Genomic DNA, 13,581 nt, shown 5'->3' on the forward strand with positions numbered 1-13,581 from the left:
TTCAAATGAGAAAAGTAACAGCCTCATTTATATGTAAAAAAAAAGGAACGAAAACCAAATATTTAACACATAAACAAACGACAACCACTGAATTTACAGGCTCCTGACTTGAAACAGACACATACATAAATAATGTGGCGGTGTTAAACATGTTAGCTGGATCCCAACCTTCCCCCTAACCTTGGACAGTGGTATAACAGTACAACATAAGAACAATAGTCAATATCTAATAGGTTACCTTCCTTACAATAGCTTACCTCTCTGTTGCCCAGATAATATGTTTGGACAGGTCCATTCCTTCTTCTTCACTAAAGCTTGATCATACTGGGCTAGAAGTCCATCATTCTGTCCTACAACTAACTGTTTTCCTTTTGGACTCCAGGATACTTTAATATGAAAAAAATAATTATATGACCTCAAATGTTAGGTACTAACATGACTAATATAAGTGCACTTTTTGATAGACAACTTTTTTAGATTTTTTTTTTTTTTATTTGTGCCACCTACAGAATGACAGAAATTGTGTGCCTCATCATAAAATTAATTAGAATTCTGTTCATAGCACAAAGATCATGTGACAGGGCTCCAAATATTTTGCAACTGTGTGCTTTGATACTGTTTGGCTTAAAAAAAAATCACTCCATTTCCAATGGAGACTATTAAACTCAAAGTTACAAAAAAAATGATATAAATAACAATACAGTGTTGTTTTTACCACATGTTGCCTTTGCCTGGGCAGGTATAGTTGCTTTAATAGACAGATTGTCACCAGCTTCAAATATAGACACACTGCCATCCTCCATTACACATACAAGCATTGAAGGGTTTTCTGGATTCCATGCTAAATCTGACAGACCACAATTCAATCTAATCCTCAAAAATGGTTGAGCCTGATTACCCTGTAACAAGATTTCAGACAAATAGTTGTTAGAGCTAAATTTAATCTGACCAAATAAAAAGAATGTTTTTCTCAGTTAGACCAGCATAAAGTATAAAAAATATTTATTTAAACAATATTTATAGGATCACAATTCTTTCTAACACTGAAAACTAGAGGCTCCAAAGAGCCTGTGTCGCTCACCTTGGTCTATGTGAATATTAAACAAAGGATACATTTGAATTCATGACAAAATTGTGTTTTGGTGATGGTGATGTGTTTGTACATCTTACTTTACTGAACATTCTTGCTGCTTACAATTATTTCTATCTATATTGAACTTGGCCTAGTCGAAAATGTTAGTTAAAATTTACAAACTTTATGAAAATTGTTAAAAATGCACTATAAAGGACAATAACTCCTTAAGGGGTCAATTGACCATTTTGGTCATGTTCACTTATTTTTGGGTCTTACTTTGCTGTACATTGTTGCTGTTTAAAGTTTATCTCTATCTATAACAATATTCAAGATAATAACAAAAAACGGCAAAATTTCCTTAAAATGACTAATTCAGGGGCAGCAACCTAACAGCAGGTTGTCCGATCCATCTGCAAATTTCATGGCAGATTGATCTTGACCTGATAAACAATTTTACTCCCTGTCAGATTTGCTCTAAATGCTTTGGTTTTTGAGTTTTAGCCAAAAACTGCATTTTACCCCTATGTTCTATTTTTAGCCATGGTGGCCATGTTGGTTGGTTGGCCAGGTCATGCCACACTAGGTACCCCAACAATGATTGCGGCCAAGTTTGTTTTAATTTATCCTGGTAGTTTTAGAGGAGAAGATTTTTGTAAAAGATTACTAAGATTTACGTAAAATGGTTAAAAATTGACTGTAAAGAGCAATAACTCATAAAGGGGTCAACTGACCATTTTGATCATGTTGACTTATTTGTAGATCTTACTTTGATGAACATTATTTCTGTTTACAGTTTATCTCTATCTATAATAATATTCAAGATAATAACGAAAAACAGCAAAATTTCCCTAAAATTACCAATTCAGGGGCAGCAACCCAACAACGGGTTGTCCGATTCATCTGAAAAATTCAGGGCAGATAGATCTTGACCTGATAAACAATTTTACCCCATGTCAGATTTGCTCTAAATGCTTTGGTTTTTGAGTTATAAGCCAAAAACTGCATTTTACCCCTATGTTCTATTTTTAGCCATGGCGGCCATCTTGGTTGGTTTGGCGGGTCACGCCACACATCTTTTAAACTAGATACCCCAATGATGATTGTGGCCAAGTTTGGTTTAATTTGGCCCAGTAGTTTCAGAGGAGAAGATTTTTGTAAAAGTTAACGACGACGGACGACGACGACGGACGCCGGATGCCAAGTGATGAGAAAAGCTCACTTGGCCCTTCGGGCCAGGTGAGCTAAAAATTAACATTCATCGATCACCCATCATGCCTATTACAAAATTTCCCTTGCCTGATGCAGTAGTGATTGTTAATTTAAAAATTCAGTGTCATTCCTGTATTTTCTTTTTTCCAGATATTCAGGAAATGGTATCTGCTTTTATACAACACCAATTTTTATTTTTATTAATTGTGAAAAAGGAAGATATTCATTAAAAATATTGCAACATAACAAATCTACAGATATCTTCAAAAAAAAAAATGTATTTATTATTCCACTAACCACCAGATTCTGAGCTAAGTAACACTCCAACTAATTACACTTATTTCTATAAATACATTGGCCAGTCCTTTTTAAAATGTTGGTGGTATCATATGCACCTTCTGATCACAACTCCACTGTGTATCATCGCCACCAGAAATTGGGTACTAACGAAGCGGAGAGAAATAGAAAAAAAAAGTAAACAAGTTAAGAATTCATTCAATTTAAAGCATTTCCAATCATTTGATGAGGGTGCCGCTTAAGAAATGATTTTCTCATATATAATCCTTTAAATTATTTGGCCGATAAGTACAAAATTAATACAAGATATTGTGTAATACTCCAAAACTTGTCACTTAGTACCGGAAAATTTCGAGGTCGATCGTCCTCTGTCGCCCCATTCTCAAGATATTGACTGTTTTTCATTATTTTTCCAGACACGTTTTTAGATTATTATAGTGTGACATCATATTAACTGAAATTTGTTGCAAAAAAGATGTTTTTTAAAGAATATGGACAAAAAAATTGTTTGTTTATTGTACGGCGAATTGCAGGACGTTGTACGGCGAATTGCAAAATAACAACTTTTGTCTGTATGGCGTCTTGCAATATATTATAATTTCAAGAGGAAATTAATCACTGTTTCGATAATATCAAGTGACGATATTTTGTTGATATCAAAGCTTTACAGGCTTACAAATATACAAAATGACTTACTTACCAAATATTATTAAATATATGTCGTTTATTCCGTTCAGAAATCGTCGTTGCGTACCGCTATTCGACCTTGTACAAAAAGGTCTTTTTCAACCATATTATCCTAAATACATTCATATATCGTTATACTACTAACGACTGCTGTCTTATTTGTTGTTCGGTGAAATTTTGTAAGTTCAATAAAATAAACCGCACATTTATATTTTGTTGGTGCTAGGTTTTGTTCAGATACAAACAGTGGAGATATGATAGCAAATACGATAACTATCCACCAGGATCAAATAAAGTGTATGTAAGCAATTATATGCTATCGTACGGCCTTCAACAACGAAAACTCTTACCTTATAGTCGGCTATAAAAAGCACCGACCGAAAAATGTGGATGGATTCAACAAGACAACTAACGGCCTAACTCATAACAAAACAATTTATAAAAAAACAACAAATATGATAGAGATGAACCAACGACAACCACCGAACCACAGGATCGAGAATTCGGACAGACACATAAAGTATGTGCTGGGTTAAATACATTGTTTAATTATTTAATTTCTAAAATGATTCATTTGAAAAAAAGAAAAGTTAAGAAACTACAGTATTAAATTTTCATCGTTTAATTAAAGCGAATGGTATTTCTATCAAATGCATAATAAGATGGGGGAAAGGGGGGGGGGGACAATAGTGTGTTCGTTAACATGTTAGATTTTGGTAAAATCAGTTAACAACAAATTTTAAATGATGATAACATTTAACAGCAACTTTAATTTACACTTTTTCCAAACGAACCCAACAGCAATGAAAAGGGGAATAGAAGTACATATCTTTAATGTATTTAAAAGTTTGAAAACCACTGTACAAAGTCGCAGAAATACAGAGCTCTATAAGCAATCTTTTATAAAGCTGACTAATTTTCAGAATACACAAAGTACCATATTTTTTATTGACACATGGACAGACAATTGAACGGATGGAAAAGCAGACGGAATGATTGACTATTATGTTATGAAATTCGAAAATGCTTCAAACTACAAAAGGAAGGCTTCTTCTGGTTATGTGTATTGTTGAGTAAATGTTTTATTTCAATCAGTCGTAGCAAACTTGAGTTATCGTCATCGTCATGACGTAGGAAAGTGTAACAAACAAAAAGAATGAGTGAATACTATATATGGCGCGAACATTATTTTTTATGGCGGGGGCTCTCATAAGTTATGGCTACATCTCAGGGTATTCATACGACTCATTGCTTACATGATTTCATTAAAAGGAATAACGAAAGTTTACTGATTTTTATTTTAAAAAATCAAAACCAGTGTCTAAATCAGAAAGTAACATGTAAGGTGTCACAAGTTGAAGCACGCATTCATCTCCAAGTCCCAATTAAGATCTCTGAGCTGATACAAAAAAAAAGCCTTGGTCCATCTTTACATTTCTGAAGTCTTAGAATAGCACATTTGGCATCAATTTGAGAACCAAGTCCTCATTTTTCGACTTCTTCTACCAGTCCACACTGTTCAGTTATTTTACGAATTGCAAATTGAAAAGGTACTTTATTTTTCACAATTCCATTCAGGTATACTCCGGGTTAATGTAACTTATCAAACATTCCATATACATCTGAATTATTTTCATCATAGGACTAACCAGGGTTTTAGCTGGGTAAGAAGTAGCCCTTCCTTTTAAAGTTTTGGATACATTACAAAGAGAGCCCAGAAATAATACATTGGTTAGACGTATAAAGGGGGGCTTGAGATATCCCTAAACATGTTTAACACTGCCGCATTTGTTGCACCTGATCCAACTTGAGTCCATAACCCGGGCTATTTAGTCTTGTATTTATTTTATTTTAATTTTGTTTCATTTATATGTTTCAGGAAACAAACATTGAACATCTACCCCCTTTTTGTAGTTAAATGATTGCTCACTTAGGAGACAGCTTCCGGTATACCAATACACAGTCACAAGTTTAGTTTCGCATTATGGCCATGGTGAATTTTCTAAAAAATAAATTTGTTTTTAGATAGTTGAAGAATGATATAGCCGTCATAATGGTTTTATTTAAACATTTAGATTGTTTTTAGCATGTTTTATAAGCCATTTTTTCAGTTTGACCGTCCATATATTTACCTATCTATATTGCAATAGATTTAGAAATTTTGTATTGTTTTTCAACAAAGATTTGACGCTCGATCTTTTCAATTCAATTTTATGGAAAAAAACAGCAGAAATGCATACGTTTTTATTACCTCTTGATAGATATATGTCTATGGTCTCAGGAAAGGTATCACTCTAATTGATTGAAATTTTCCTTTGGTCCAATTTTTTTAGACCTTGTGACATGTTCAATCCCCTATTTAGCAATATTTGATATCAAATAAATGCTGATTGCCATGGTTGCACAAACAAGAGAGATTATGTTTCACCATTACAACTATTGGAAATCAAATCTATGGACGATTCTCATTCCATAAATATTCATATGCATAACTCAAATATTAAGCCTTATTTGTTAGGAAGGAAGGAAAACAGGGTGTTTAAAAAATATGAGTGTCAATTTAAAGTTTTTTTCTATCTGTGTATTGCCACCCCCACCCTAGTGCACAATTTTCTCGCTGCGTTGGGTTGTTTTCTGCTATTTGGTCGGGATTCTGTTTCTTTGACATTTTCCTCATTTCCATTCTCCATTTTATCAAGGAGTTACTATACTCAAAGATTTTTAAAGACAGTTACATACATGTATATGCTGTTTATGTCACTCCTTTGTGGAAGCAACGTAAAGAAAGAGATAGACAGCAAATTTTAATGTTATTCTTGTAAATAACAGTGAACATCAGTTAACAGAGAAAATGATGCCAAACCAGTGTTAAAAGTAACAGATGAAATGAATCCAAATTTCAAATAAACAGTTAACAACATTGCAAATTTTAACAAAACAGAATACAGACAGTGTCTCGAAAACAGTTAACAGTTTAAATTTATCTCAAATCACAGTTTTAACAAAACCTTGAAAAGTACAAAAGCAGTGTAACATAAAAAGGCACCCCCTCCCTTAAGTTATTTAAACTTCATGCTTTATTTTCTTTGAAAGGACGGTAAATAAATATTCTAAAATTAGCAAGTTGCCATACAGTTGAAAACAAGTTGCCATACAGTAAATTTGTCAACACGAGCAAGTTGCCGTACCCTATACTTTATTTTTCATGGTCTATATTCTTTAAAATACATCTTTTTGGCAACAAATTTCAGTTAAAATGATGCCACACTATAATATTCTAAAAACCTGTCTGGAAAAATAATGAAAAACCGTTCAATATCTTGAGAATGGGACGACAGAGGACGATCGATCTCGAAATTTTCCGGTACTAAGTGGCAAGTTTTGGAGTATTACACAATATCTTGTATTGATTTTGTACTTATCGGCCAAATAATTTAAAGAATTATATATGAGAAAATCATTTATTAAGCGGCACCCTCATCAAAATAGTGGAAATGCTTTAAATTGAATGAATTCTTAACTTGTTTACTTTTTTTTCTATTTCTCTCCGCTTCGTTAGTACCCAATTTCCGGTGGCGATGATACACAGTGAACTCTTGTTATTTGAAATTATGTCTAATTGCTTGAAATACATGTACACAGAAAAAAAGGTCAATCATTTTAAAAACTAGTGCATTGTGTAGCATTTATCATGTTTATTAAACAAACAAAAAATCTATGAGTTTGTGTCTAGAAAAAAAACTTTTAAAGGATCCTAAGGGTAACAAGAATACATCAGCTCCATGGAAAACAAGAATGTGTCCAAAGTACATGGATGCCCCACTCACACTATCATTTTCCATATTCATTGAACCTTGAAATTGGGGTCAAAAGTCAAATTTGGTCTTAAAATTAGAAAGATCATATCATAAGCAACATGTGTACTAAGTTTCAAGTTGATTAGACTTCAGCTTTATCAAAAACTACCTTGACCAAAAACTTTAACCTGAAGCGGGACAGACGGAGGGACGGATGCACAGATCAGAAAACATAATGCCCCTCTACTATCGTAGGTGGGGCATAAAAAACAGATGCTGGCTCTCTCTGGAGAAATTCTTCTCTTTAATCAAACCTATTAATTTGAATAATGACTTTATGTCTATATAAAAAAATTTACCTGACTGACAAAACTTCTAGTATCATATATGTAGACTTGTGACAAATCTTCACTTTCTACAACCACAGCCAAGCTAAGACTGTCACAACTAAGTGCCAACAATGATGGAGGGGCAGATAACTCTATTGACGCCTGGCAAGGATATTCTTTCACAATTATTTTTGTTCTGTCTTTAGCATGTTCTCTATCAATTCTACTCAGTTCAGATGTCTGTATCACTTTAAATCCTATAAATAGAACATAACTGACATAGTACTCTATGTTATTTTTATTAAATCATTCTGTAACCTTATCTAATGGTCTTCATGGTCTTCATCAGTATATTTTTCACAACATTTTACTGAAAAAAAATTGTAAGGGTTCCACGAAACCCAGTGGCTTGCCTAAATTTGCTGTTAATCCCAGGCTCAACAAAAATGAGGAAAAAATTAATCAAAATATCTTTCTCGATACTATCATGACTATCTTTAGATTGTAAGAAGCATCTGTCCAAGTTTAGTTAAAATCCAGGGTAGTTTATGAATCTAATAAATATTTTAAATTTAAAAACTTTAACTGCAGACTGGATGTAATGTTAACTGGAAGAAAAATAAGTCCATTTACAGGTAAAATACTGAAACAGGAAAAAAATTTCAACAACATTTCTATCTAGATGCTAGCATTTTTTCATAAACAAGCTTCTGTCCAAATTTGGTAAAAATTCCAGATAGTTTAAGAAAGTTATTAAAATTTTAAAAACTTTAACCACAGAGTGAATGTAATGTTTCCTGGTAGAAAAACTAAGTCCATTTATTACATTTGTAGTAAAATACGGAGAAAAACATTGTTTATTACAAAATTTATTTCTGGATACTTTTTTATGATCTGACATAAACAAGTATCTGTCCAAATTTGGTACAAATTCAGGAGAGTCTAAGAAAGTTATTTAAATTTTAAAAACTTTAACCACATCTAGTGAATATTTGTGGACACCACCAACAACGACATAGATGCCATAATGCTTTTTCGACAAAAGTCTAAGGCTCAACAAAAATAAGATTAGACTGCAATGCAATAAAGATTAAAGCCTTAGCTTTCATTGGTTCAATTACTATTAAACCTTGACAATTTGTGCAGATTTCATCCTAAAATTATGCTAAAATCATGAAAATTATTTACCATATAGATCATACGTCTTTTTTGAAATATTTAATTATGTGTTATATTGTTATAAATGTCTTGTATGTTAGTTAAAAGCTCATTAGAGCTTATGTTGTCTATGTTCATGATGTTAATGATGTTTGTATACATTGCTGACTCTAAATAAAGCTTATTTATTTATTTACCTCTTCTACCAGGCAGGTCTTCTAAAAATTTGTCTGGCATTGAAGCCTGAACTGCTTTTTTCCCCAAATGACTTACCGTTACTTGTACCAACAAAGATTACTCCGTATTTTGAGGAAGCTGCAACTAACTGAGGACTCTTCCCCCCTACTGGTGAATTGCCATCATCTATCTGAAACCTGCATAGCTGCTGATATCTGAAATCCTGATTAAACAAATTAATGGACAATTAATATGTGATCTGTATTTATATATATGTATACATGATATACAACAACATATGATTCAAACTAAAATAGAAGTAAAACTGAAAATAACTTTTTTACATGGCCGAACTGGCTACTTGACCTATAAATTATAATTGGAAAAGACAATACTAAGTTGAAAAACTTGTGTCTATCCCATTTGTCATTTTGAAAAAGAAATAAAAATGAGAGAGGAAATGGTAACCGGTGAATGTGTCAAAGCGACAATCAACCGACCATAGAGCAGACAACAGCCGAAGGCAACCAATGGGTCTTCAATGTAGCGAGAATTCTGTATGTTTAAACTTAAAAACATGTAAGTCGTTTCCAAAAATCATACACTGCATACCTACCAACTGTCACTATTTGCCGGGGTTTCCCCCATAGAGGCTCCCAATTTGAAATTTTAGAAAGAGCAATTTTGACTACAATTTTAAACAAAACAAACAATTAATCATTGGTAGAGTATTGTACATGAATACAATATAAACTTGAATGAGGCAGAGATGGGTCCAATTACTTTCAATGTAATTGATTAAATCACAATTACTTTGTCATTTGTACGATTGAATTAAATTAATGATTACATCATTTCTGAAAGTGTCTGATTAAATTAATGATTACATTGGCAAAGTAATCATGATTACATCTGATTACAATGAATAAAAAAAAATGAATGATGTGAATGAATTAACGTTTAATATAACTATATAAGTAGCAGTTTATAGAAAGGATTTTTTGATATATTTTAAAATAACTTCAAAATACATCTATTTAATAATCCTTAAAAGTTCACTACATACATGTACATTGTACATGTACATGTACATACATGAACATTGTGTCACCCATTACACTTTATCATCATTGATCTCTGAATTATTTTGACTTCAATTGAATATGGCTTAATAAAGGGTTTGCTGTTTGTCTTCTAGACCTCTTTCAGACTTTAGTTTATCATGTCTTCGACATTTTATCTATTTTATCATGTTTATTAAGCTATCGTACGCAAAAAGTCATATATATGTATTTCTATGAGCAGTTTATCATGTTTATGTAATTTAGAATATGGATGAACTTAAGTTAACTGATAAAAACTATGTAAAATTTTAATAGAACTGTTTAAACAAAATACTAGTACTATAATTTAATGCATTTTACATGTCAAATCCAAGTACATACAAAAATTTGCTTTATATTTAAAACAAGATATTTTGTCCAACTTTTAATTAGATAAAAGATAAAAGAGGTGGAAATAGTATGAAAGCAGTGTTTTCCCTAGGCTATTCATGCATTGCGGTACCGCTACGCATAAAATTTCGGCCGCCATGCTTTTATCATACCCGCTATGCATCCCGCTATGTGTGAAATTTTTATTATCTTATAATATGAAGTGACAATTGGCAACTCTACAGGTGTTTCAAACTCAATGGCCTGATAATTGATCATAATTAGATGCAACGCTCTGATTTTACAACCACATTGGTTAGATAGAACAACATTCAAGACTTTGATTGCATAATAGAAATCGGTAGTTCAAATTCTTTTAATGATAAATATTATATCCTGATACAGCTTCCAAATATCCTTCCGTGAAAAATAAAAAGTAAACCTTTTGCAGTATAAATTTTACGTTTTGAAATCATATGTTTGACATCGAACTATTTATATCAAACACAGTTGATTAGTTGGAACAAAGAATACACATCATTGGGTTGAAACATGATGTAACTTTGACCTCCGTAACAGAGTTCAAAAAAATATGGGTCACTGAATAAAGATCGTTTTTGTTTTGATGTCAAAAATTATTTTATTTTTCAAACTGATCTTTCAAACTAGTTTTAAAAAAGAAGAAAGTAAAAACATTGCTTGACTGTACCTTAAGTTGAATATCTATTTCCAAATTAAATTATGGTGACTTGAAAAACACCAGTACCACTCAGATTACAATTCTACTTTGACAGGTAAGTTTGTATCTAGCCTATAAAATACTTATTTAGCCTTGAGAATTGAAAGGTCAGGTTATCCCATTCATGAAATAGAAGTTTACCTATGAGGGTCAGAATGGGGATTACAGAATAGAGAATACATGTAATAGCAACAAAAAATAGAGAATAGAGAAAATGAACAACAAAATGAAGAATAGAGAATAATTTAATGCGATGCAAAAGTATATAAAAGTATATCTGTGCAAAATAAATAAAAAGTAACTTGAATAACTGTAACGCAATACTGATAATATAATGATCAATGTACAGTATTGATAAATAATCTTGTAACAGAAGGACTATAGAGTAAAATCATTTTCATGAGAATTTTACAGAATGAGTTATTTTTAAGGCTATTAAAAGAAAAATGCACTTAAAATTTAAAGAATGCAGTTATTAAAAAAACCCATGCAGGTCCTCATGTCATTTACATTGTCAAAATATAGGACACATCTAGTCAAACTGGTTTTAAACTAGACATCTAGTTAAACTGGTTTGCCTTTGGTATAACAGACTGTTTCTTGCCCTAGATGTCTATTTCACAGTGACCTTATGTGTATGTGCTAAGAGTACATTATACTGTCATATTAATTGATTATTTGTTGGAACATGACCTACATTGTTAAAATGCAAAACTGTGGCTTAAGATTTCAACTGATATTAGTTAATAAATTAATATTTGGAATTTTATATCCTGGTTGACGACGTTTTTTTGGGAGACCAAGATGTTTTCTTCATTCTTGTTCACATTATGATTATTTTAACCTTCAATGCACATTTAAAGATAAAAAAAATTCAGATCTCATTTCAAATATTTTGCAACCAAATAATAATCTGTAAGATTTTGGTATAAACAAGACAGTGTAATAGAAAACCTGCAAGCATAGTCTATTTATATAAAGTCAAGCAGATATTTTTTTTATATCTGAAAAAAACTACCATGTAAAGATAAGTCAAGCAGATATTTTTTTTTATATCTGAAAAAAAAACTACCTTGTAAAGAGATATGCAATTAAGGCATAACCTCAAAAATTCAACATTAACAGATTTTTAACAGTTAAATCAAAATGCACAAAGTTTAAGTATTGGTCAGAATATAGGGTTCTTTTGTACTTTAACAATATCACAAAAACAATAAAGTGACCTTAATTTTGGACAAGGTAAATGGCATGAAGCCAAATTTATCAACTGCTATTGTATGAATGGGATAAACTGACCTTTCAATTCTCAAGGCTAAACTAGTATTTTATAGGCTAAATACAAACTTAACTGTCAAGGTAGAATTGTAATCGAAGTGATACCGGTGTTATTCAAGTCACCATAATTAAAGCTGTAATCCATGATCACAAATTGAATGCTTTGTTTACATTTGTTAAAAGCCATGTGCTTTTTGGCGGGAAAATTCGGGAAACCCCTTATTTACAGGCATGACAGGAAACAATAAAATTTCATTGTTATTTATAGACAGTAGGAATTTCATTTTGGAAATCATTTTGATTAACTGCTAATATTTATTCATGACAAAATAATAACTTATTGGGGTGAAACTGATAATACTTTTTTTTTTTATTAAAATACATGTAGTATGGAAAGGGGGGCTGTTTTTTTTTTTTTTTTTTTTTATTTCAATAATATTACAAATATATAAAGTTCACCAGTCTGAAAATACATGGTTAAATGGATTTTAATTCTGAAAAACTCATGTATATTTAATTACTTTATTATTTCCATCATAATCAGAAACAAGATAAATGTATAAGGTATTTTAAACATATATTTTTGGCTTTTATATAAGAACATTCCAGACTATAAATATGCATGTACCTGTAGTTAAAACAAACCTAGTGGAGCCTAAAAGATCTAAAGGGCCCTTGAAAAAACTTTTGGATCCAGACTGGCCTTGAGAGAAAATATTAAGTATTGTTCCTGACTGTATTGCAGATCTATGTGAAGTTTTAATGCACATCTCATTTCACTCTGAGACTTCTATGTGTTATAGTAGTCTCAGTTTCACTAGTGTAATAAAAATAATTCTACAAAACAACGACGCTCTCCGCGTTACAAATTCTTCTGAGACCCACCATGCATCAAGAATTTTCTAGGGAAGACACTGGAAAGTATGGGAAATCTTATCCAAGCAACTGCTCTGTTTTAAAGATGTTTTCCTGTATTTTCACACCATTTTTATCTCCATTATGAAAATCTGCCCCCTATCCAATATGGCCAAACTAACCGTGAAGAGCCCTATTACAATAGGGCTCTTCACGGTTAGTTCGGCCATTGTAATAGGGCTCTTCAAGGTTAGTTTGGCCATATTGGATAGGGGGCAGATTTTTTGGAAGGAGGTGGAAATAGTATGAAAGTGTGGGAAATCCTATGTGTGTTTCCAAGCAATAGCTCTATTTTAATGATATTTTCCCGTATTTTTCACACCATTTTTAACTCTATTATGAAAATCTGCCCCCTATCCAATATGGCCGAACTAACCGTGAAGAGCCCTATTACCCCCAAGTCTGGTATGCATGGTATGAGGAAGCAAATAAACATCATAAAAATGAATTTGAAGGCCCTTTACAAGTTTTGTAGGACTTGGAGAGCCAT

The 13,581-nt window shown here is 32.0% G+C and overlaps 1 protein-coding gene across 1 annotated transcript in view; it reads right to left on the reverse strand.

The window, feature by feature from the left end:
* Window positions 1-13,581, reverse strand: part of LOC134708321 (nuclear pore complex protein Nup214-like) — a 40,937-nt gene that overhangs the window by 27,116 nt on the left and 240 nt on the right. The window contains exons 2-5 of the mRNA XM_063568768.1: window positions 8,826-8,952; window positions 7,425-7,651; window positions 716-899; window positions 258-386 (exon numbers count right to left, since the gene is read on the reverse strand). Coding sequence (XP_063424838.1) covers window positions 258-386; window positions 716-899; window positions 7,425-7,651; window positions 8,826-8,952 — 667 coding nt within the window. The remainder of the gene's footprint in view (window positions 1-257; window positions 387-715; window positions 900-7,424; window positions 7,652-8,825; window positions 8,953-13,581) is intronic.

Source organism: Mytilus trossulus, chromosome 2 (assembly GCF_036588685.1).
Source record: "Mytilus trossulus isolate FHL-02 chromosome 2, PNRI_Mtr1.1.1.hap1, whole genome shotgun sequence".
NCBI lineage: Eukaryota > Metazoa > Mollusca > Bivalvia > Mytilida > Mytilidae > Mytilus > Mytilus trossulus.